The sequence below is a fragment of the Phyllobates terribilis genome, unplaced genomic scaffold (assembly GCF_046119375.1).
Source record: "Phyllobates terribilis strain yellow unplaced genomic scaffold, ASM4611937v1 Scaffold_13__5_contigs__length_258822181, whole genome shotgun sequence".
NCBI classification, from domain to species: Eukaryota; Metazoa; Chordata; class Amphibia; order Anura; family Dendrobatidae; genus Phyllobates; species Phyllobates terribilis.
Window position 1 is genome coordinate 102,307,301 of NW_027362773.1, and position 26,891 is coordinate 102,334,191.

General features: G+C 46.6%; 1 protein-coding gene across 1 annotated transcript; it reads right to left on the reverse strand.

The window, feature by feature from the left end:
• Positions 1-365: 365 nt before the first annotated feature.
• LOC141173845 (C-signal-like) lies at positions 366-25,527 on the reverse strand. Its single transcript, XM_073658322.1, has 6 exons — positions 25,303-25,527; positions 17,342-17,393; positions 4,836-5,023; positions 2,905-3,069; positions 1,100-1,210; positions 366-584 (listed from the first exon to the last, which is right to left on the reverse strand). The coding sequence occupies exons 1-6, from the start codon at positions 25,435-25,437 to the stop codon at positions 471-473; spliced, it is 765 nt and encodes a 254-aa protein (XP_073514423.1). The 5' UTR covers positions 25,438-25,527; the 3' UTR covers positions 366-470.
• Between the last annotated feature and the right edge of the window lie 1,364 nt (positions 25,528-26,891).

Consider the following 26,891-nt stretch of genomic DNA (forward strand, 5'->3'; position numbering starts at 1 on the left):
GGGTCAGTTTGATCAAATTTGTGAGGACTGGGCCGGATGTGACTACAATCAACCTGATTTGATATCTTCTTTTTTTCCACCAGATTGAATCCAAACTTAAAATGATTATTAATCAGCTTCCACCATATAAAGATGTAGTCAGGCAAAAAAAAAATATATATATATTTGGGCTTTTTTAAGCCATTCTGAAAAGTGGGTGGCGCTTAGTGGAAGGGGGCGTGGTTTAACAGCTCAACTGAGGCAGAAAGTGGAGGCATCTCGTGACCGCTGCAGCCGATGATCAGCTGCAGCGTTACGCTGTAGCTGTAGTGAACGTTCTTATCCAACATAGTTCAAAACGAGGAGATTAACACAAGTCAGGACAATATTATGATTAGATTTTTATTTTTTGGCATTTACAGCTGCATCTAACAAGTGATCCCCGGGGGGTTGTTGAGGTCCGTTTTTCCCGGTGGCCATTGATCTTGTTGTCACCAGGGAACTACGTTCCCTTCCCAGGTCACCAGGAGACCATTCTGCTTCTCGGAGAGAGAACTGAGAACGTCCATAATTCCAGTCACGCTTTCATGAGTTGTCAGAGGAGCCTAGAAAATAAAATAATGAAATGTTATATATCTGGCAGGACCCCCTATATTACCTTTTTGGGTTTGTTGACCCCTTCACGCCCCATGACATAAATATCCGTCATGGAGGAGGGGAGTCCGGAGCTTATCCTGCACTAAAAAGGGCAGATGCCGGCTGTTGTATCTCTGGTAGGATGTTTAGGGTTGTTGTCCTGCTGGAAGATGAACCGACACCCCAGTCTCAAGTCCTTTGCAGCCTCTAAGTTATCTCTAGGATTGCCCTGTATTTAGCTCCATCCATCTTCCCATCAGCTCTGACCAGCTTCCCTGCCCCTGCTGAAGAAAAGCCTCCCCACAGCAGAATGCTGCCACCATGTCTGATGGTGGGGATGGTGTTTTCTGCCACACATAGCGTTTTGCATTATTGCTATATTATTAGTATATATAGTATGAAAAGTGAAGATAATGAATAGTGTAGCACCGATATTTCTAGGCAGGATGGTGGCACTATGACTATGTGCAGACTTGTAACTCACCCTCTCTGTTCCCATCTCTGTTTTAACCCAGCCTGGGTGAAGAGCTGTGCACAGAATACCATCTTTTCTGTAAGATTCGGCTTGCACACGCGTAAGCATATTCAGGGCTGCCTGTAAAAAGAAGGGTGAAATATGTTTGTATGGTATCATTTATTTAGGAAATGCATGTACTGTATATTATTCAATGCAAACCACCCTGACATATAATAATAACAATAATAAATATATGACATAGGTTGGCTCTATGGATACAGTCTCCATACAGTTTGTGCTGACTTTTCATAATGCCTACAATCCTACAGAGTTTTTCCATCGCATATAGTGATGAAATGCTGGAATGTCCAAGCCAGTGACTAAACACTCTGTTTCCACATCGGAAGCTGGCCAGCGTTGCACGTTTGTTGCAGGCGACGCGACAGTCTTATTTAATTCCTGGAACTTTTGGTGTTGCTCAGTCAGGTAGATATGTTTTTAATTCCTAGGTCATTTCTATGAGCCCTGGGCAGTACTGTCTTCTATTTAAGCCCCTGAACTTTTGACTTTCACTGCCAGTTATAAGCTTATCTTTTCTGGTTCAGTCCTGTTGTCTGACCATGGCTGTCAGGGGTTTATCAGGTTTGACAGACAGTCGTTCTGGATCCGGCTGTAGGTCACTTTGCAGACACCTTCATGATCTTTGCATCATCCTTCTCTCACTAGGACCCAGGGGTGATCTCCACCTTCTGATGCTAATTAACACACCCTTGCTTGATATTTAAAAACCCTCAGTGCTTCAGGGAGTCACCAGTGATAGAAGCATTTTTCTCTGTTCAGGCCTGGAGTTCTAGCAGTCGACTATTTCCTTCTTGGAGTTCTTTTGTGATCGTTGTGATTGCTCTGGTGTCTTCTCTAAGCTAAGTGCATCCCCTTGTCTGTTTACCTGTTTGTCTTTAGCTGCAATGGGGGCTGGCTAGTGCTCACCCCTTCCCCTCCCTACCTAGGGCCTAGCTCTAGGGTCAATTAGGGATTAGGTATCCTGCTCGGCGATAGGTGAGGAACCTATTTAGGGACAATCCAGGGTGTTGTAAGATCTACCTAGGTGTCTCCACTCCCTCTTTCCCTAGTTGCTGGTCTTCCCCTTGTCGTATATGCTGGGTCCTTCCCATACCTAGCATGACAGTCGCTTGCTTCCTGACCACTCTTTTGTCTTCTGATTTTGTACCTTGACTGCCACCCTGGTTCTGACTGAGATATCTTGACTTCTCTGGTCTCTGATTCGCTTCACTGTCCAGCAGCCCTTTTGTGGAAGCAATCCAGTGGACCCCGTTGTAAGACCAGATACCTGTACAAAAGCTAAAGGGTGAAGGAAGGGTTCCTCTGGCATCTGGCTAGCACCAAGTCTGTCTGAGGTGGCTTTTCTTGAGCCTAAAGGCCTCTGACAGATGTTACAAATGCACAAAGGATATGCCATCACTTTATAATCAGAGGGAGTCCGACCTCTGGGACCACCACTGATCCTAAGAATGAAAAGGTCTGGTGTCTTGCTTCATATCTTGCACAGTGGATTCCGGAAACAGAGTAATTTCTAGTTAAGAGAATGGAGCCGGATGTAGTTTCTTGCCAAGTCAAGTGGCCAGTACAACTTCTTTGCCGAGAAGGAACCACAGTGCCACACATTCATTCTCAAGATTGATGGGGGTTCCCGAAATCCCAAAAAAACAAAGTAAAAAGGCCTCACAAAGGGTTGGAATATTTGTTGCTAGACTTTTGTTTCTTACTCAGGAACTCGGGATTTGTGTCTGTGACCTGTGGATTTGTTACTGTACCTTGCTGACTCGGTATGAGATGACTTGTTTCTCAGGTTGAAAGATCAACGGGGTTCTTTCAATAGATCCCAGCAGAGAAGACACATTAACGACAGCAGCTTTCATGCAGCCTAAAGGTTTCTCTGCATTCTCTTCTGCAGATTTTTTCAACAATGGGTAAAAAGCCTAGAAAAGAACATATACAAGTAAGCAGACGACATCCTTCCAAACCAGGGATGTCAAAATCTGGCCCGTGGGCCAAATCTGTCCCGCAGGGTGGTTTTACATTGCCCGCGACACCAGAACCACCACCCCTATGTAGGGCCATTATTCTATATGGAGGACTATGTAGGGACAATTATACTGTATGGAGGACTACGTGGGGCCCATTATTCTATATGGAGGACTACGTGGGGCCCATTATACCATATACTTATGGTGGAGTCAGCCTTGGCTTCAGGTAGCTGCCAGGTAACACTCCTAGGCAGTCCCCGATACTGCAGCTGCTGACCTCTAGGGTCAGGTATTCAAACACAGATAGGACTAGGGCTCTGTTTAGACTACTAAGTTCTGGATCCTCTGTAGAACAGTTACTGACACAGATTCTCAGACAGGGCTGATTCAGAGACTGGTTGTAGCAGTCCTGATATACGGAGTACTCAGATAGGCACACAGTCAGACACATGGGTCTCAGATACTGATTCAGGGACTGGCCGAACAAGGACCAGGGGATGAGGTTCAGGCACTGGCCACACTAGGACCAGGGACTATGGGTTCAGGACTGGTCACACAGGGTCCAGGGACTATGGGTTCAGGATGGGCCACACAAGGACCAGGGACTACGGGTTCAGGGTGGGCCGCATTAGGACCAGGGACTAAGGGTTCAGGACACTGACCTCACCAGGAATAGGGGACCTTACAACTCATTAGTAGACTACCACACTACCTAATGATTCACTGTGTTGCTTGGCACCTCCCTACAGGGGAGGGAGCCTTATATACAAGATGCCTCCCAGCTATTGGCTGGGAGCTATCTTGCAGGTCTACTGGTGTTACTATATCCCTCCCAGCCATTGGCTGGGGGCATTTTACTATGTGCGCGCTGCTCCTTTAAGAGTAGGGGAGCACATGCACACTAGAAGTGCTGCAGGGAACAGCGGCACTCACTACAGCAGAAGACAGGGAGCATGCCGGGGACCACGCCATGCGGCCAGGGCAGTGAGTATGCTGGCGTCCCTGCATGGAGGGGGGAAGGAGAACCATGCAGGGGTGCCGACAATAGCGCCACAGTTTATAGGAAAGGGTTACTTCAATGGCTTAGTTTGATTCTATCACTTTAATATTCTTAGTTTCAACTTTGATTTAGCTTTTGCAAAAGGGGGGTACCAGGGACTGCCAGGTAATGGACTACATTCCTAAATCATTACTTTAGGACATTTGCATCACAAAATACTTTTGTTTATCAATTCTAGAAAAATCTATGCTCATCTTGGTTTTCTGCCCATCGTCAGGAGTCAAGGACGGGGGGTATAAAAGTTAGGATTAGAAAAAGAACAGTGGAGTCCAAAGGAAACTGCAGGATGGAAAGTCTGCCCTCATGAGTCTGGGCCTCGGGGCTGGAGAACAGAGGATGACTCCCCCAGGTCTGGAGGCTGAGTATAATGCATGTTTATTACTTGGATATATCTGTTGATAATATTATTTGAAATATTGTACATCTTTTGATATCTTTTAGATTTTTTATTTTTTATACTCTCTTTGGTGTATTTTTCATTATTAGTTCAATAAACCGGATTATTTTATTTCAACATTATGTGTGAGTCTATTTCGTCTCTTTCATCCGAATGCAGAAACAGCCAGATTCAGATATATTGAAATGACTCACAAAAATTTCGAAAATAAATCTTGAATAAATTTGCCACAACAAAGAAAAACTGAGCTTAGTTTATTACCTGGCTTACTTGCAGGGGTCCAACCACATTTGTTTTGAACGTATCAATCATTTCATCAGCATCAACCTTGTCCAGGTTTTCATTAGACATCACACCAGCATTGTTGATTAGCAAATTTAACCCAGAGCCATTTAGATATTTTTCAACTTCTACTACAGCTTTATTCACGCTCTCGATATTCGTGGCATCTGTGAATTCCAACAAAGATATTTTAAAAATGAACAGATAGAAATGTTAAATTTGAGCACATTTTTATCCTGTCTCAGTGGTTAGCCCGGTTGCCTTGCAGCACTCGATTCCCAGATACATGTCCAACCATGGAAAATATCTGCATAATCTACCTGAGTTATTGTAGGTTTCTTGGGGCTAAATTCCCAGACTACAGGTTAATTGGCTTTCCAGAAAACTGTTTTATTAGCCTTTGAGTTGACATAAATAGATAACCGATAAGGGTAAGGTGCAAGTCTATAAAGTCTAACTTTTAGTCCTACCAAGTTGATGTAGAGCAGCGTTTCCCAAACTCTAGTCCTCAGGGCCTCCAACAGATCATGATTTCAGGATTTCCTTAGATTCCACATGTGATGGAATTATCATCAAGTCATCAGAAATTGCCACAGGCTCTCACGCCTGTGCAATGCTAAGGAGATGCTGAAAACATGATCTGTTGGGTGCCGTGAGGACTGGAGTTTGAGAAACGCTGATCTAGAGGAAGGCAAAAACAACTATGAAGCAGTTATGAAGAAATCCATCCTGACCGCAAGTATATCAAACAGGATAAATCGCTGGATCCACATAAAACTGGAACCCGATACTTAATACTTAAATTCGGGCTGTTTAAGTCCTGGCCCAAGTCCCACCCAAGAACACCCTCAATCCTGTCCAATGTAGTTCACATCGCTCTCACCAAGAAGATCCCCAAATGCCTCCTATCTGGAGATGTTGAGAAGGCTGGTTGGACACTCTTTCTATTTTGCGACACATCAGTCTTTGTTCTGTGATGCGTTAGCTCCACTGTCTCAACTAGACAATGTAGTTATCCCTATACCAAATATATAATGACATCTGACCCACTACTCTCTATTCCCACTGATCTTGGTCTTCAACTCAGAGCCTTTTCTTTGGAAGCTATTAGCCAGTCTGGACATTAGGAGACTTTATTAAGTTGACTTAGACATACAAATTGCCATAATTATGTCCAAAATTTGCAAAACTCTCCAATTTTATAATTTATTCTGAAAAGTCTGAGACCTTAAGTGTCTCATTATTACTTCCCCCTTCAACACTCCCTATAAGATTGCTTTTAACTTCGTTGGGTTCTAGAGGCTTCAAGTTCCACCCAAGAACACTCTCAATCCTGCCCAATGAAGTTTACAATGCTCTCACCAAGAAGATCACCAAATGTCTCCAATCCACAGATGTTGAGAAGGTTGGATGGACACTCTTTTTCTGTTTTGTGACACATCGGTCTTTGCCCTATGATGTGTTAGCTCCACTGTCTCAACTAAAGTCAATGCAGTTATTCCTTTACCAAATATATAATGACATCTGACCCACTGCTCTCTATCGCCATTCATCTTTGTCTTCAACCCAGAACCTTTTCTCAGGAAGGTACTAGCAACCCGGACATTAGGAGATTTTATTAAGTTGACTCAGACATACAAATTGCCATCATTTTGGCCAAAATTTTCACACCTCTCCAATTTTATAATTTATTCTGAAAAGTCTGAGTCCCTTAGTGTCCTATTAATACTCCCCCTCCAACACTCCCGAGAAGATTCCTTTTAACTTAATTGAGCTCTGGAGGCTTTAAATTATTTAGTTGTATGGATTCCAAATAATTTATAAGTTTGTTCTCTTGCTACCATCTCAGTTGGTGTGGACACTGAGCCAAGTTTTACCCCATCTGTTACTTTTTTCGCAGTCTCTTCTTCTTCAAGTCCCCAGTAAATTCATCTGCTGAATCGTGACCTGATAAATTTCATATGTGAAGAAATTCAAGCCCATAATGTTCGCTCCTTTCTTTATCTACCCCCCAAAAAAAGGCCTCCCATCTTCAAAGAGTCCCTAATTGGTGCAGGTATGGTTGCGATAGAACCATCTTTCTACTCAAAGAGTGGTTCTAGGGTCTTAACATCTCCAACACATTGTAGGAATAACTGGATAAAAGCTATGGAGCAATTTGAGGGTGTAGTACCAGTACAATAAGAGTTAAGCTCCCGTATTTGCCATCTTGGGCGTCAACGAGGTAACAGAAGATGACCGTTTATGTCTAACCGTTTAGATGCCATAATTAGCATAGATAATAGCACCATAGGGGTTATGTTAGAGTTATTTCCAATCCGGCCCATTACATTGTGAGCCCAACTGTCCGTCACTGCTGGGCTCCCACTAGCACCAAATTCGAAGGACCTTCCTGGTGCCATTAGATATAACAATATCTACTGCTCCCAACAGCTGGGGGAGCCACATGTAAAGGGCCGGAGAGAAAAATGTGTCACCATTATGGGGATACTATATCCGGAAAATCCAGAAGATCAAATTTCCTCCTTACTCAACAACTCATACCTCACCACCTGTGAACTTGACCCTATCCCATCCCACCTTATCCCTAACCTTACTACAGTCTTCATCCCAACTCTAACCCACCTCTATAACCTGTCACTAACAACTGGTGTCTTCCCCTCATGCTTCAAACATGCCTCGATCACACCCATCCTCAAAAAGCCATCCCTTGACCCATCCTCTCTGACTAGCTATCGCCCCATATCACTTCTCCCTTATGCCTTAAAACTACTCGAACAACTCATCCATTTTGAACTGTCCTCCCACCTCTACTCCTGCTTCTTCTTTGACCGCTTACAATCTGGATTCCGACTGCACCACTCCACTGAAACTGCCCTGACTAAAGTCACCAACGACCTACTAACCGGCAAATCCAAGCGACACTACTCTGTCCTCCTCCTGGACCTGTCATCTGCCGTTGACACAGTGAACCATTCCCTCTTACTACAGACTCTATCATCTCTTGGTATCAAAGACTTGGCCCTATCTTGGATCTCTTCATACTTAACAGACAGGACTTTCAGTGTTTCTCACTCACACGCCACCTCCTCACCTCGCCCCCTATCTGTCTGTGTCCTCCAAGGTTTAGTCCTAGGACCCCTGCTCTTCTCCAGCTACACTTTCGGCCTGGGACACATATCCATACCCTTTCTACTTCCTGCCGACTCCAACTCAAAAACATCTCCCGGATCCGCACATTCCTCAACCACGAATCTGCAAAAACACTAGTGCACGCCCTCATCATCTCCCGCCTCGACTACTGCAACCACCTGCTCTGTGGCCTCCCCTTTAACACTCTCGCACCCCTCGAATCTATCCTAAACTCTGCTGCCCGACCAATCCACCTGTCCCCCTGCTATTCCCCAGCCTCTCCTCTCTGTCAAACGCTTCACTGGCTCCCCATTGCCCAGAGACTCCAGTTCAAAACCCTAACCATGGCATACAAAGCCATCCACAACCTTTCTCCTCCATATATCTCTGACCTAGTCTCCCGGTTGTAGCGTCGGCGTCCCTGCCTCCTGCTAGGCAGGGACGATGTTCCCCTCACCTCTCCGCTCCGTGCCCGGCGTCTTCCTCCCGCTCTGCTGGCAGCACGCGCTGCTTCCCAGCCACTGTGCTTAGGGCGCGCCGTCCTAAGGAGTCCCCGGCCAATGGCCGGAGGACATCACCATATATAAGGCACCTCCTCCAAAATGGAGGTGCCCGAGCAATGTTGTTGCATAGCCTATCACTCTGCTTCAGCCCTCAGGTCCCGTAACCAGATACCTGCCAGTTACCTGCCAGTTACCTGCCAGAATCCTGCTTGATACCTGCCTGATACTTGTCTTTCTGCTTACATTCCTGCGGTCCGACAGTCTGCCTACCAGCCCTGCCAGTCTGTCTATGGATCTGTTTGCCCGCTCACCTGGGAGCGCTCATCTGCTACCTGCCCGCTAGCCTACCTGGAGGCTCTGCCGTCACGTGCTGTGACCACCTGCCTGTCCAGAGACTCTTATCCGCTCACCAGGGAGCGTCCGCCTGCTACCTGCCTGCTAGCCTACCTGGAGGCTCTGCCGTCACGTGCTGTGATCACCTGCCTGTCCAGAGACTCTTACCCGCTCACCTGGGAGCGTCCACCTGCTACCTGCCTGCTAGCCTATCTGGAGGCTTAGCCGTCACTTGCTGTGACCACCTGCCTGTCCAGAGACTCTTGCCCGCTCACCTGGGAGCGTCCACCTGCTACCCGCCTGCTAGCCTGTCTGGAGGCTTAGCCGTCACTTGCCGTGACCACCCGCCTGTCAAGAGACTGTCCCCGTCACTTGCCGTGACCTCCTGCCCTTCTACCCAGAGACTGTCCCCGTCACTTGCCGTGACCTCCTGCCCTTCTACCCAGAGACTGTCCCCGTCACTAGCCGTGACTACCTGCCCGCCTACCCTGGGAGCCACCCGCTTCCTTACAAGGACTGCCCCTTTGTATAGTTGCTCAGAGGTTCCACGTCCCAGATCAGTTACAGTTTGCTCGGGCCATGGAACCCGGTGGCACCCAAGCTCCCTCACTCTCGGACTTATGTCATGAACTTTCCCATCAGAGGTCTCAACAGGAGTCCATCCTGAGTCACCTGCGTAGTGTTAACTCCCACCTGGACACATTGTCTACCTCTTTGGGAGCTGCCTCCACACGCACACTTACTACCCCGGCACCGCTGCAGCCCATCAACACCATGGCATCTCTTCCCGGTCCCCCCCTCTCCGCTCCTCCTCGTTTTGGCGGAGATCCCAGCCAGGCACGGGGCTTCATTAACCAGTGCACTCTGCACTTCGAACTGTTGGCACACCAGTTTTCCACCGACTGAGCCAAAGTAGCCTTCATCATGTCCCATCTCACAGGAGAGGCACTGGCTTGGCTAAATCCTCTATGGGAGAGAGGAGACCCCCTGGTGTCCAACCTGCCAGCCTTTCTCACGGCTTTCCGGAAAGTCTTCGACGAACTAGGACGGAAGACCTCATCCGCATCATCTCTGCTACGCCTTCGTCAAGGAAATCTCACCGTGGGCCAATATGCCATACGGTTCCGTACCCTTGCTTCGGAGCTGGCCTGGGATAACGACGCCCTGGTGTCTGTCTTTTGGGAGGTTCTGTCCGGCCGTATTAAAGATGAACTCGCCGGTCGGGACATTCCTACCACTCTCGACGACTTAATAACTCTTGCCACCCGGATTGACATCCGGTTCCAGGAGCGCGCCAAAGAGGTCACCCGTGAGAGGAGGTTTCCACGTCTAGCCCCTACCTTCCAGAAACCCGTCACTTCTCCCGTTACTCCCCAGGCGCACTCACCCGAGCCTATGCAGGTCGACCAGACCAAGATGGTCAAGACCCGTCAAGAGTTACGCCGAGCCGAGGGGAGCTGCTTCTACTGTGGCAGTAAGGAGCACCGGATTCGTTCCTGCCCGGAGAGGTCGGGAAACGCCTGTGTCTAGGATCGCTCAGAGAGGTCGTCCTAGATAAGAGTAAACCCTCTCCATCTCTGTTGCTGTCGGTCTCTATCATCTGCGGGGAGAACCGTTATTTTGAACTAGCCCAACTTGACTCTGGAGCTGCCGGAAATCTCATTTCTCAGTCCCTGGTAGAGAAATACCGCATTCCCACCAAACCTCTAGCTGTACCCTTATCTGTCGCTGCCGTAGATGGGGGCCTCTTACCACATCCCATCCAACTCATCACTGAATCCATAACCCTGCAGGTGGGAATGCTGCACTCAGAGAGCATCTTCTTTCATGTTCTGCCTGGACTCTCTCACGCCCTCTTGCTAGGCCTACCTTGGCTTCAGAAACATGCACCCGTGCTTGATCGGCAGACCGGAGAAGTCCTTCGCTGGGGACAGGACTGCCATAAGACTTGTTTAGTTCCCGTTCATCCTGCTCGTCCTTCTCCTACCCCAGCCAATCTACCTGGTCTTACGGTTCCCTATTGGTCTTATGCGGACATCTTTAATAAAAAGGAGGCAGAGACATTACCCCCTCATAGACCATACGACTGCCCAATCGACCTGATGCCCGGCGCTACTCCTCCCCGTGGGCGTATTTACCCTTTGTCCGCTGCTGAGACCCGGTCCATGTCTGAATATATTGAGGAGAATCTGGCCCGGGGATTTATCCGGAAATCGACCTCCCCGGCGGGAGCAGGCTTCTTCTTCGTCAAAAAGAAGGATGGCTCACTCCGTCCCTGTATAGACTATAGAGGCCTTAACCAAATCATGGCGAAGAATAAATACCCCCTTCCGCTCATTCCGGAATTATTTGACCGTCTGAGGGGGGCTAGAATCTTCACCAAGCTGGACCTTCGTGGGGCGTATAACCTGGTCCGTATCCGTCAGGGGGATGAATGGAAGACGGCATTCAACACCCGGGACGGCCACTATGAATACCTGGTAATGCCCTTCGGTCTCTGTAACGCTCCCGCCGTCTTTCAAGAGTTGGTCAATGACATCTTCCGGGACCTTCTCTACTCCTGCGTAGTGGTGTACCTGGACGACATCTTGGTCTTCTCTCCGGATCTTCTCACTCACTGGAGGGATGTTCGTCAGGTCCTGCTCGGGCTCAGGCAGAACCACCTCTACGCTAAATATGAGAAGTGCCTCTTTGAGCAGACCTCGCTTCCGTTTTTGGGCTACATAATCTCTCAGACCGGCCTACGAATGGATCCTGAGAAACTGTCTGCCATCCAGAAGTGGCCCCGACCAGAAGGGTTGAAGGCTATTCAGCGGTTCCTGGGCTTCGCCAACTACTACCGCCTCTTCATACCGCACTTCTCTTCCCGGACTGCCCCAATCTCTGCGCTCACCCGTAAGGGCACTAATCCCAGAGAATGGCCGCCCGAAGCAGAGGAAGCCTTTCTTTCCTTAAAACAGGCTTTCTCTTCCGCCCCAGTGCTGCATCGTCCGGACGGCAACAAACAATTATTCCTGGAAGTGGACGCCTCCTCCTCTGGAGCCAGAGTGGTACTTACCCAAAAGTCGTCTTCCGGAAGAATGGTAACTTGCGGCTTCTTCTCCAAACTCTTCTCCCCTTCTGAGCGCAATTATTCTATAGGAGACCGAGAGTTATTGGCTATTAAGCTGGCACTAGAGGAGTGGCGTTACCTGCTCGAGGGGGCTCTTCACCCGGTAATTATTTACACGGATCACAAGAACTTGGCTTACCTCCAGAGCGCCCAGAGACTTAACCCGCGCCAAGCCCGGTGGTCCTTGTTTTTTGCCCGCTTTGATTTCGTTCTTCATTTTCGCCCGGCAGACAAAAACATCAAAGGTGACGCCTTGTCCCGATCCTTCCTGATGTCTGATCTAGAGGAGGAGCTTAAGCACGTCATTGATCCCGCCAGAGTAATGCAGGTGGCCCCCGTGAATCTAAATCGTCTCCCTCCCGGTAAGACGTTCGTAACAGTACCTGATCGGAAGAAGGTCCTACACTGGGGTCACTCGTCTAAGCTAGCTGGCCACGCCGGTCAGAAAAAGACCCTCCAGCTTATTACCCGGCATTACTGGTGGCCTACCCTGCACAAGGACGTAATAGACTTTGTTTCAGCCTGTGTGTCCTGCGCCCGCAACAAGGTTCCGAGACACCTGCCAGCCGGTCGCCTCCTTCCTCTTTCAGTACCTGCTGCCCCGTGGCAGCATATAGCTATGGACTTTATAACGGATCTCCCTGTCTCTGCCGGTTGTACGGTCATTTGGGTGGTCGCTGACCGCTTTTCCAAGATGGCTCACTTCATTCCCCTGCCGGGCCTCCCGTCTGCACCTGAGCTGGCTAAAGACTTTATCCGCCACATCTTCCGTCTCAATGGCCTGCCCCTCCACATCGTGTCGGATCGTGGGGTTCAGTTCACCTCACGCTTCTGGAGAGCCACATGTAAGCTGCTTGATGTCACCCTGGACTTCTCCTCCGCTTACCACCCACAGTCCAATGGTCAAGTGGAGCGGATCAATCAAATCCTGACCAGTTACCTCCGGCACTTCGTTAATGCCCACCATTCAGACTAGGTGGATCTCCTACCATGGGCCGAGTTCTCTTACAATAATCAAGAGAGCGAATCTTCCTCCAAATCCCAGTTTTTTGTAGTCTTCGGTCAGCATCCTCGGATCCCATTTCCCGTCTCCACCTCGGTGGACAATCCGGCTGCGGAATCTCTCGTTAGCGAATTCTCCTCCATTTGGGAGAGTACCCGATCCGCACTCCTTCAGTCGTCCGAGCGGATGAAAAAACACGCTGACAAAAAATGCCTGGATCCTCCACAATTCCGTCCTGGAGATAAAGTCTGGCTCTCGTCCAAGTATGTCCGGCTCAAGATTCCTTCCTACAAGTTAGGGCCTCGGTTCATCGGCCCACTGGAAGTTATCAAACAAATCAACCCGGTGGCCTATAAATTGAAACTCCCGGCCAACTTGCGGATCCCTAACTCCTTCCATGTATCTCTCCTCAAACCCGTGGTACTTAACTCTTTCTCCATGTCTACAGGTACGCCTCCTGCTCCGGTTTCCGCTGAAAACGAGTTTGAGGTAGAGAACATTCTGGCCACCAAAAGGGTAAGAGGAAAAACCTTTTTTTCTAGTAGATTGGAAGGGGTTTGGTCCTGAGGAGAGAACGTGGGAGCCCCGAGAGAACATCCCTGCCCCTCTCATCCTTGATAAATTTCTGTCTAGCCTAAAAAAGGGGGGCCTAAAGGGGGGGGTACTGTAGAGTCGGCGTCCCTGCCTCCTGCTAGGCAGGGACGCTGTTCCCCTCACCTCTCCGCTCCGTGCCCGGCGTCTTCCTCCCGCTCTGCTGGCAGCGCGCGCTGCCTCCCGGCCACTGTGCTTAGGGAGCGCGCGCGCGCGCTCCCCCTCTCTTAAAGGGGCCGCGCGCGCCGTCCTAAGGAGTCCCCGGCCAATGGCCGGAGGACCTCACCATATATAAGGCACCTCCTCCAAAATGGAGGTGCCCGAGCAATGTTGTTGCATAGCCTATCACTCTGCTTCAGTCCTCAGGTTCCGTAACCAGATACCTGCCAGTTACCTGCCAGAATCCTGCTTGATACCTGCCTGATACTTGTCTTTCTGCTTACATTCCTGCGGTCCGACAGTCTGCCTACCAGCCCTGCCAGTCTGTCTATGGATCTGTTTGCCCGCTCACCTGGGAGCGCTCATCTGCTACCTGCCCGCTAGCCTACCTGGAGGCTCTGCCGTCACGTGCTGTGACCACCTGCCTGTCCAGAGACTCTTATCCGCTCACCAGGGAGCGTCCGCCTGCTACCTGCCTGCTAGCCTACCTGGAGGCTCTGCCCTCACGTGCTGTGACCACCTGCCTGTCCAGAGACTCTTACCCGCTCACCTGGGAGTGTCCACCTGTTATCTGCCTGCTAGCCTACCTGGAGGCTCAGCCGTCACTTGCTGTGACCACCTGCCTGTCCAGAGACTCTTGCTCGCTCACCTGGGAGCGTCCACCTGCTACCTGCCTGCTAGCCTATCTGGAGGCTTAGCCGTCACTTGCTGTGACCACCTGCCTGTCCAGAGACTCTTGCCCGCTCACCTGGGAGCGTCCACCTGCTACCCACCTGCTAGCCTGTCTGGAGGCTTAGCCATCACTTGCCGTGACCACCCGCCTGTCAAGAGACTGTCCCCGTCACTTGCCGTGACCTCCTGCCCTTCTACCCAGAGACTGTCCCCGTCACTTGCCGTGACCTCCTGCCCTTCTACCCAGAGACTGTCCCCGTCACTAGCCGTGACTACCTGCCCGCCTACCCTGGGAGCCACCCGCTTCCTTACAAGGACTGCCCCTTTGTATAGTTGCTCAGAGGTTCCACCTCCCAGACCCGTTACACCGGTACTTACCCGCACGCAACCTCCGATCCTCACAAGATCTGTTTCTCTACTCCCCTCTTATCTCCCCTTCCCACAATCGCATACAAGATTTCTCCCGTGCTTCCCCCCTACTCTGGAACTCTCTACCCCAACATATCAAACTCTCGCCTACCATGGAAACCTTCAAAATGAACCTTAAGACCCACCTCTTCCGACAAGCCTACAATCTGCAGTAACCTTCGCTCCACCATACCGCTGTACGACCAGCTCTACCCTCATCTACTGTATCCTCACCCATCCCTTGTAGACTGTGAGCCCTCGCGGTCAGGGTCCTCTCCCCCTCTGAACCAGTTTGACGTTGCGTTTTTGTTCAAGATTTTTGTAATTGTTTTTGCTGTGTATACCCCTTTTTCACATGTTAAGCGCCATGGAATAAATGGCGCTATAATAATAAATAATACTAATAGTACTATTAAGTGGAGAATTTGGTACACTCAGATGATGACCAATATGCATAGTATGTGATTGAAATAAAAATCTGTTGCTAAACCTGATCTAAATAAAGGGGCAATCTTCTCATAGAAGTGGTCTTTTGGAGAGGTTTTAATAAGTACATTTTAAAAGGTGCATATTATTCTGCTGGTGGGTTCTTCACCCCCCTTCCCCTTCTTCTCTTCTACAACCTCTCCCTCCCTTCTTTCCTTCCTCTGTCAACTGTTGTTTGTGATTCTTCTTCTGCTTTCCTTCTCTTCTGCTTCTCGTTCTCTATATACAGTTAGGTCCATATACATTTGGACAGAGACAACATTTTTCTAATTTTGGTTCTAGACATTACCACAATGAATTTTAAACCAAACAATTCAGATGCAGTTGAAGTTCAGACTTTCAGCTTTCATTTGAGGGTATCCACATTAAAATTGGATGAAGGGTTTAGGAGTTTCAGCTCCTTAACATGTGCCACCCTGTTTTTAAAGGGACCAAAAGTAATTGGACAGATTAAATAATTGTAAATAAAATGTTCATTTCTAGTACTTGGTTGAAAACCCTTTGTTGGCAATGACTGCCTGAAGTCTTGAACTCATGGACATCACCAGACGCAGTATTTCCTCCTTTTTGATGCTCTGGCAGGCCTTTACTGCGGTGGTTTTCAGTTGCTGTTTGTTTGTGGGCCTTTCTGTCTGAAGTTTAGTCTTTAACAAGTGAAATGCATGCTCAATTGGGTTGAGATCAGGTGAATGACTTGGCCATTCAAGAATATTCCACTTCTTTGCTTTAATAAACTCCTGGGTTGCTTTGGCTTTATGGTTTTGGTCATTGTCCATCTGTGGTATGAAACGACGACCAATCAGTTTGGCTGCATTTGGCTGGATCTGAGCACACAGTATGGCTCTGAATACATCAGAATTCATTCGGCTGCTTCTGTCCTGTGTCACATCATCAATAAACACTAGTGACCCAGTGCCACTGGCAGCCATGCATGCCCAAGCCATCACACTGACTCCGCCGTGTTTTACAGATGATGTGGTATGCTTTGGATCATGGGCTATACCATGCCTTCGCCATACTTTTCTCTTTCCATCATTCTGATAGAGGTTGATCTTGGTTTCACCTGTCCAAAGAATGTTCTTCCAGAACTGTGCTGGCTTTTTTAGATGTTTTTTTAGCAAAGTCCAGTCTAGCCTTTTTATTCTTGATGCTTATGAGTGGCTTGAACCGTGCAGTGAACCCTCTGTATTTACTTTCATGCAGTCTTCTTCTTCATGGTAGATTTGGATATTGATATGTCTACCTCCTGGAGAGTGTTGTTCACTTGGTTGGCTGTTGTGAAGGGGTTTCTCTTCACCATGGAGATTATTCTGCAATCATCCACCACTGTTGTCTTCCGTGGGCGCCCAGGTCTTTTTGCATTGATGAGTTCACCAGTGCTTTCTTTCTTTCTCAGGATGTACCAAACTGTAGATTTTGCCACTCCTAATATTGTAGCAATTTCTCAGATGGGTTTTTTCTGTTTTTGCAGCTTAAGGATGGCTTGTTTCACCTGCATGGAGAGCTCCCTTAGAAGAAGCACATTGGCGAAACAGCGTCGTCGGGGACGAGCTCTAACAACCCTCTGCAATACATGTCAGCATAACCCTTGTAAGTATGACTCCTTACATTTAACATACCGTGTATATAGAGATGTCAGTGGATGTCAGCAGAGGTTAGCAGTACAGCCCTCAGGCCAGTATACTATTTTGTACTTGCATTTGCACTTTTTGCTGTTTTGCACAATTGAGTGGCTGCACTGTATACAAAACCTACATGAACTAGCTTGATAAATGTATTAATGAAGGAGTTAGTTGTTTTTCAGGGGAAGTCTCTGTAATTTTATTATGTAACCTTTTTAATATGGATGAAATAAAGAGTGATATATTTTAATAATAGTCTATGATATCTTCCTAAGAAGGACAGCCTTATTCGTGATATCTTTTGTTGTGGTTATATTATCATTGGGAAGTGGCCATTGTTTCGTGACATATGAGTATATTAATCATATTGTTATTTGTCAATTCTGAACTTTCTCCTTAAATAAAGAATTCTAAAAAAAAAAAAGGTGCACATTATTCCGCATATAATTTTTGAGTTCACTCACCCAGAGGAAGCAGCACAATATTGCTATGCTTGGAAGCCAAATTCCTTAGTTCCTGGAAAAAAAAATTAGAAATATTATTGGTGGTGCGGAGAAAACTAACATGGGGCGCACATGGCTGGTCTGGCTTGAACTACGAGCCACCGCTCGCTAGCTTATTTCTCGGAAATTCTTGACTGTTGTGATATCTGCCTCTAGGATTCACCGGATAATTAAGTTATATTTTATTTTTGTACATGATTTTTGTGCCAGAATAAGGAGAGAAGAGTCCGGTTGCCTTTCAACTAGACCCATCCTAAATGTTGTTGTACCACTGCAACTAAATTGCTATAATGGGGCTTTGTGGCTCCAGGTACCAAAGTTTGGAGCAGTTACCAAACTTGTGGCAAGGAAGATAGTGCTGGCTATATGACTCTTCAACTTTCTCCATGCCTTCGCTTACAGAAGTTTTCCTAAAATTGCAAAGTATTCTGTGGCCTCCTCTCCATTCATTGACAATGGAACTGCTGGATATAGCTAAGTTTTCTCTGGCAGTCCCATACACAATGAATAGAGCCTGGGCACCTCCATTCAAGACAAGACTCAACAGATGTCCCATTCTCATCCCAACCCAGCGGTCAGACCCCCAGCGATCCTATGGTTAGGGGAAACCTTACAATTTTGATAAAACCCCTTAAATAATATCTATTACACAACGTAATGTGCCATTTCTCCTCGGAACAACAGAGACAATATAAAATGCTAAACGCATAGGGTCGGATTCATTTCAGGACTTTTTTGCATTTTTACACCAGTCCTGGACACTTTGCAAACGGTTTGGCATTTCAGAGCAAACATACTTTAAAGATCTGAGCGCTGCTGTAGATGATTGACAGATCTTTCGCTATAGGAGAAACCTATCAATCACCTGCAGCTGCGCTTAGAAGATCTGGGATCTTCAAAGCATGTTTTCTCTGAAACACCCGACCTGGTGCTTCAAGGGTGTTACACCCTGTCAGCCAGACCTTGCTCTATACTGATGAGGGGCAAACAGCCAGACACAGATTCTGTGACTCTGAGCAGTACTGCTGGAGCATGACAACTGTGTAATAGAGCGATCCATTCTCAGCTAACAGCCCACAAATAAAAAAGCAGTGAGTCTATTAGTTCATGAGTGCAGAATTTGTCCCCATAAGAAACCATGGGGCGATGTAAATATCCCATCACTTTAATATGGAGCTACACACACAGGTCAGGTTTTGTGATCCTTGTATTAGTTGCCAAAAAATGGAAACAGAATACAAGGAAAAAAGAATAAACCAAATATACATATACATATGGTAAGGTAGCTCACGGACACATAGTTGATGGGAGGTATGTGTCACAGAGATTGTTGTCATCTGTGATGTAATCCTGTTGCTCTAGTGCACATAGCACTAAGAGGATTGTTTGGGGCATCTGGGCCAGGTTTTACGGGCAACCTGAGAGATGGGCGGGTCTGGCTGCCCACATACCTCACCTCTGGGTGTGGTTAACAAGTTAAAATGGAGGCCATTGTTTGGCACATGGTCTGTGTATGGAGGGAGAAGGTCTCCTGTGTGTTGTTATCTCCAGACTGAGCCAGTGTACTGGATGCTATCCAGCCTGTGTGACCACAGGACTGGCTAACCAGAGACTTTGCCTTAGGCCACGGGCCCCACTATCAGTATTTGGTCAGTATTTTTTCGCAGGAGTGGGGAGCCAAAACAGAATTAGTGACTTGTTTCTATTATACCTTTTCTCTGTTCCTCACCTGGTTTTGTTTCCCACTCCTGAAAAAATACTGATCGAATATTGATAGTGGGGCAGTGACCTAAAGGACTGTTTTTCTTTGTTTTGCCTACACTGAAGGCTGTTTATTTTCCTTTTGCTGGTGGACGGTTTATGAAGTAATAAACCGACATGGACATTTAAATGACAATGCTTCCTGTTTTGTCTCCCGACGCACTGAAGTAAGTAGAAATCCCACTATATATATACTGTGGTGTGTTTATGTATGTATACATACAGGTGCATGTCACTAAATTAGAATATCATCAAAAAGTTAATTTATTTCAGTTCTTCAATACAAAAAGTGAAACTCCTATATTCTATAGAGTCATTACAAACAGAGTGATCTATATCAAGTGTTTATTTCTGTTAATGTTGATGGTTATGGCTTACAGCCAATGAAAACACAAAAGTCATTATCTCAGTAAATTAGAATAATTAACAAAAAACACCTGCAAAGGCTTCCTAAGCGTTTAAAAAGGTCCCTTAGTCTGTTTCAGTAGGCTCCACAATCATGGGGAAGACTGCTGACTTGACGGTTGTCCAGAAGGCAGTCATTGACACACTCCACAAGGAGGGTAAGCCACAAAAGGTCATTGCTAAAGAAACTGGCTGTTCAGAGTGCTGTATCCAAGCATATTGATGGAAAGTTGAGTGGAAGGAAAAAGTGTGATAGAAAAAGGTGCACAAGCAACCGGGATAACCGCAGCCTTGAAAGGATTGTTAAGAAAAGGCCATTCAAAACTTTGGGGGAGATTCACAAGGAGTGGACTGCTGCTGGAGTCATGGCTTCAAGAGCCACCACACACAGATGTATCCAGGACATGGGCTACAAGTGTCACATTCCTCATGACCACTCATGACCAATAGACAACACCAGAAGCGTCTTACCTGGGCCAAGGAGAAGACCTGGACTGTTGCTCAGTGGCCCCTGTCCACACTGCCAAAAGTACCGATACCTGGTTTACACACAACAGTATCACTGTGCTTGATTGGCAGCAAACTCGCCTGACCTTAATCCCATGGAGAATCTATTATAGAGAATCTATGGGGTATTGTCAAGAGGAAGATGAGAGACACCAGACCCAACAATGCAGACGAGCTGAAGGCTGCTATCAAAGCAACCTGGGCTTCCATAACACCTCAGCAGTGCCACAGGCTGATCGCCTCCATGCCACATTGCCGCATTGATGCAGCAAATGATGCACAAGAAGCCCCGACCAAGTAATGAGGGCATTTACTGAACATACATTTCAGATTTTAAAAACATTTTTCAAGCTGTTGTTATAAAGTATTCTAATTATAAAGTAACTCTCTGATGATATTCTAATTTAGTCAGATGCACCTGTATATGTAGATATATATGCACATATATTTTATATATATATTATAACATACACACACGCACATATGTATACACATATATACATATACAGTACAGACCAAAAGTTTGGACACACCTTCTCATTTAAAGATTTTTCTGTATTTTCATGACTATGAAAATTGTACATTCACACTGAAGGCATCAAAACTATGAATTACCACATGTGGAATTATATACTTAACAAAAAAGTGTGAAACAACTGAAAATATGTCTTATATTCTAGGTTCTTCAAAGTAGCCACCTCTTGCTTTGATGACTGCTTTGCACACTCTTGGCATTCTCTTGATGAGCTTCCAGAGGTAGTCACCGGAAATGGTCTTCCAACAATGTTGAAGGAGTTCCCAGAGATGCTTAGCACTTGTTGGCCCTTTTGCCTTCACTCTGCGGTCCAGCTCACCCCAAACCATCTCGATTGGGTTCAGGTCTGGTGACTGTGGAGGCCAGGTAATCTGGCGTAGCACCCCATCACTCTCCCTCTTGGTCAAATAGCCCTTACACAGCCTGGAGGTGTGTTTGGGGTTATTGTCCTGTTGAAAAATAAATGATGGTCCAACTAAACGCAAAGCGGATGGAATAGCATGCCGCTGCAAGATGCTGTGGTAGCCATGCTGGTTCAGTATGCCTTCAATTTTGAATAAATCCCCAACAGTGTCCCCAGCAAAGCACCCCCACACCATCACACCTCCTCCTCCATGCTTCACGGTGGGAACCAGGCATGTAGAGTCCATCCGTTCACCTTTTCTGCGTCGCACAAAGACACGGTGGTTGGAACCAAAGATCTCAAATTTGGACTCATCAGACCAAAGCACAGATTTCCACTGGTCTAATGTCCATTCCTTGTGTTCTTTAGCCCAAAAAAGTCTCTTCTGCTTGTTGCCTGTCCTTAGCAGTGGTTTCCTAGCAGCTATTTTACCATGAAGGCCTGCTGCACAAAGTCTCCTCTTAACAGTTGTTGAAGAGATGCGTCTGCTGCTAGAACTCTGTGTGGCATTGACCTGGTCTCTAATCTGAGCTGCTGTTAACCTGCGATTTCTGAGGCTGGTGACTCAGATAAACTTATCCTCAGAAGCAGAGGTGACTCTTGGTCTTCCTTTTCTGGGGCGGTTCTCATGTGAACCAGTTTCTTTGTAGCACTTGATGATTTTTGCAAAAGCACTTGGGGACAATTTCAAAGTTTGCCCAATTTTTGGGACTGACTGACCTTCATTTCTTAAAGTAATGATGGCCACTCGTTTTTCTTTACTTAGCTGCTTTTTTCTTGCCATAATACAAATTCTAACAGTCTATTTAGTAGGACTATCAGCTGTGTATCCACCAGACTTCTGCACAGCACAACTGATGGACCCAACCCCATTTATAAGGCAAGAAATCCCACTTATTAAACCTGACAGGGCACACCTGTGAAGTGAAAACCATTTCCGGTGACTACCTCTTGAAGCTCATCAAGAGAATGCCAAGAGTGTGCAAAGCAGTCATCAAAGCAAAAGGTGGCTACTTTGAAGAACCTAGAATATAAGACATATTTTCAGTTGTTTCACACTTTTTTGTTAAGTATATAATTCCATATGTGTTAATTCATAGTTTTGATGCCTTCAGTGGGAATGTACAATTTTCAAAATCATGAAAATACAGAAAAACCTTTAAATGACAAGGTGTGTCCAAACTTTTGGTCTGTACTGTATGCGTGTGTATATATATATATATATATATATATATACACTGCTCAAAAAAATAAAGGGAACACTTAAACAACAGAATATAACTACAAGTCAATCAAACTTCTGTGAAATCAAACTGTCCACTTAGGAAGCAACACTGATTGACAATCAATTTCACATGCTGTTGTGTAAATGGAATAGACAATAGATGGAAATTATTGGCAATTATCAAGACACCCTCAATAAAGGAGTGGTTCTGCAGGTGGGGACCACAGACCACATCTCAGTACCAATACTTTCTGGCTGATGTTTTGGTTACTTTTGAATGTTGGTTGTGCTTTCACAATCGTGGTAGCATGAGACGGACTTTACAACACACAGAAGTTGCTCAGGTAGTGCAGCTCATCCAGGATGGCACATCAATGCGAGCTGTAGCAAGAAGGTTTGCTGTGTCTGTCAGCGTAGTGTCCAGAGGCTGGAGGCGCTACCAGGAGACAGGACAGTACAGGGGGCCGTAGGAGGGCAACAACCCAGCAGCAGGACCGCTACCTCCGCCTTTGTGCAAGTAGGAACAGGAGGAGCACTGCCAGAGCTCTGCCAAATGACCTTCAGCAGGCCACAAATGTGCATGTGTCTGCACAAACGGTTAGAAACTGACTCCATGAGGGTCGTATGAGGGCCCGACGTCCACAGATGGGGGTTGTGCTCACAGCCCAACACGGTGCAGGACGCTTGGCATTTGCCACAGAACACCAGGATTGGCAAAGTCACCACTGACACCCTGTGCTCTTCACAGATGAAAGGAGGTTTACACTGAGCACATGTGACAGACGTGACAGAGTCTGGAGACGCCGTGGAGAGCGATCGGCTGCCTGCAACATCCTTCAGCTTGAACGGTTTGGCAGTGGGTCAGTAATGGTGTGGGGTGGCATTTCTTTGGAGGGCCGTGTGGCACCCCAGAGGTCTGGTTGCCACAGTAATAGAAATATTATGTCTGAGAGCAAGTGGGAGGTTTCTCTGGTCAGTAGCCCTAAGCATGCAACACTTCCTGCCCAGACCTGGGAGGGGAGGAATCTGCCCTTATAAACTGGGTCTGGGGCGGGATTAGTGAGTTCAGTCAGAGCCTGGAGACAGTTCCAGACACAGGGAGAGTTACAGCAGGAGCTCTGTAGGAGCAGAAGACCAGGGGCTGGAAGCTAAGCAGAGATATAGCTCTCCCTGGCAGAAGAATCTAGGAACCGGACACAGGAGTCCGAGGCTGTGGGGACTGATATTCACCCAGCAGCAGAAACCAGCCGGCAGGGGATTCCAGGTCCTCTGGCCATAGAAGCCCGGAGGCTCAGTCACAAGGAAGGGACCAGCACCGCCATCCAGGAGCGGAGGCTAACAGAAGGCCCCAAGTCACCAGCCATACGGGTGAGCACCACACAGTATTACCCAGGGACGTGGGCTACTTCTACCCGCTTACAGCAAGGTAGCCAGAAAGAGTGCAGATAGACGGGGAGGCCTACAACTCCACCTGGCCAGGGGAACTCCTGTTTGCTCGCAGACTGACCAGGCCCCTTATGTTAGCCAGTACTCCCGGGAGGATCTGCCTTAATATCACCAGTAAAGACCCTGAACTGTACTGCAAAGACTCTGAGTCGTTCCTGCTTCATTGCTGCACCAGCACTACTAGTGCTGGGACTCCCGTGCACTATCACCCTCACCATCAACTACACTGCCCTGGGGCTCCACTCCCGTGGGGAGTCACACTACCTCAGCTGCACACACCATCAGCCCCAGTGGTCTGCCTTGCAGCGGCGGTCCGCGCTGACCGCAATCCACGGGTGGCGTAGTCGGACAATTAAGCTAAAACCCCCACAAAATACCGCCATCGGCCTGACCACCCTGAGCCACGGGACCGGGTCACCGCCACGGATTCTACAACCCCCAAAGACCCGGCTCCGGGTATCCCACACACGTCCACACTAGGCCCAGGGGGCGAGTCAGCCGCACAGCCCTCCATGTTGTCACCAGAGGTAGCCTGACTGCTATTAGGTATCGAGATGAGATCCTGAGACCCCTTGTGAGACCATATGCTGGTGCGGTTGGCCCTGGGTTCCTCCTAATGCAGCACAATGCCAGACCTCATGTGGCTGGAGTGTGTCAGCAGTTCCTGCAAGATGAAGGCATTGAAGCTATGGACTGGCCCGCCCGTTCCCCAGACCTGAATCCAATTGAGCACATCTGGGACATCATGTCTCGCTCCATCCACCAACGTCACGTTGCACCACAGACTGTCCAGGAGTTGGCGGATGCTTTAGTCCAAGTCTGGGAGGAGATCCCACAGGAGACCATCCACAACCTCATCAGGAGCATGCTCAGGCGTTGTAGGGAGGTCATACAGGCACGTGGAGGCCACACACAATACTGAGCCCCATTTTGATTTGTTTTAAGGACATTACATCAAAGTTGGATCAGCCTGTAGTGTGTTTTTCCACTTTAATTTTGGGGGTGACTCCAAATCCAGGCCTCCATTGGTTAATAAATTTGATTTCCATTGATGATTTTTGTGTGATTTTGTTGTCAGCACATTCAACTTTATACAGAACAAAGTATTCAATGAGAATATTTCATTCATTCAGATCTAGGATGTGTTATTTCAGTGTTCCCTTTATTTTTTTGAGCAGTGTACATATATATATATATAATAAAAAACTAAATAATTTCTCTGGAATAGCCCTATTTTTTTGAGCAGTGTATATAAAGCGTGTGTGTGTGTGTCACCACAGTATATTTATATATTCATTTCTATTGTATTTATATACATATATGTGTATAGACATTACATGTATTCTATTGTTTTATTCTACTTTCTTTTAAGTTCTATACATGTGCATATATATATATATATATATATATATATATATATATATATATATATCTATCTAGATATATTTGTATAACATAACATATTTCTGTAGAAAGGCCATTAGCTGTCTGTCCCTACAGACCAGATCGGCTGCTGATCGCCCCCGGCCAGGTCCTCCGGTCGCACCTGACATTTGACGCACCCTCCCCCGCCCGCAGCTGTAAGTTCTGGTTAATCAGTAGATCCCGGTGATCCATGTGCAGGGGCCCCGGGTCCTCACCTCACTCCGGGCTCCTTCTGGATTCCTGCAGGTTGCGAAGATCTTCTGCGGAGGCTGCGATCTGCACAGAAACTTATTAATCAGCTCAAAGCCGATCCCACGATTAGAGCCGGTGACGAGGACGCTGCCGATCATCCTGCCGCTGCTGGTGACACTGACACTGACAGTGACTGTGACTCTGTGCCCGGAGCCTCGCCTCCCGCCTGTCACCGGCCACTCAGCTGCTGCCTGTCACACAGGGGAGACGCCTAATGTGAACTGCAGTAGGATCTGATCTTGTAGTAGTATTGTATTGTTGTTTTTATTATCATTATTTTAATATTATTTCTATTATATCATTATTTTATTAATATTGTTTTATTATATTATTATTGTAGTTGTATTTCTATGATTAATATTATTATTATATTGTTGTTTTTATTATTATATTATTATGATGATTTTTTTTTTCTTCTAGAAACTAAAGGTGGAATCCATCATTAATTTTACATCAGTTTTCAGGGGTATAAAAGTTACAAAAAAACATAATTTTTTTTTTATTTTTTATTTTTTTTACATTTTTCGGAAAGGATGTGGTGACACATAGTCTAACACAGGGGCAGGCAATTAATTTTCCAGAGGGGCCACATGAGAGACCATGACTGTTGCAGAGGCCAAACAGGTAGCCTGAAATTAACTCTGCTCAATATTAATATTAACATATTAATTATAATTACTTTATATTAATATTGTATCACTTAATATTGAGCAGAATTAAGTATGCTGACATCCCCCTATATACCGTTTGAGCCCACACACAGCCCCCTATATACCATAAGAGCCTCCCCATGACCAGCAGGAGACCCCCATAGCCTCCCCATGACCAGCAGGAGACCCCCATAGCCTCCCCATGTCCAGCAGGAGACCCCTATAGCCTCCCCTTCTAAGAGCCCTTTTTATTTCTCTATCAGCATGGTCATATTAGCGCTTGTGTTTTACGAGATGAGTTGCTTTTCTGAATGACCTCATTCATTTTACCATACAATGTACTGGTACTGAAAGATGGGAAAAAATCCCAAAGTGGGATGAAATGGTGAAAAAAAAAAAAGTGCAACACTGCCACAGTTTTTTCGGTTTTGTTTTTATGACATTCATTGTGCAGTAAAAATGGCCCAGAAACATAATTCTCTTGCTCAGTAGGATTATGGTGATATCAAACTTCCATAATATTTTGTATTTCAATGGTGAAAAAAAAATTCTGAAATTTGTAAAAAAAAAACAACAAAAAATTGGTCTCTGAGATCTGTAACTTTTTTATTTTTCCACTCTAAGCCTGATCTATAAAGGGGCGATCTTCTCATAGAAGTGGTCTTTTGGAAAGGGCTTGTCTTTTCGCTTGGTTATCTAACTATTTTAATGGTACAATTTTGGTGTATTTATGATATTTTCATCACTTCTTATTGTATTTTTTTTTAGTGAAGTGTAGTGCCCGAAAAATGCAATTTTAGCATTTAATTTTTTTTCTGTATGGGTTAATTATTCTTATATTTTGATAGATCGGACTTGGCAATACAAAATATGTGGCTTTTTTTTATTTTAACTTTTTAAAA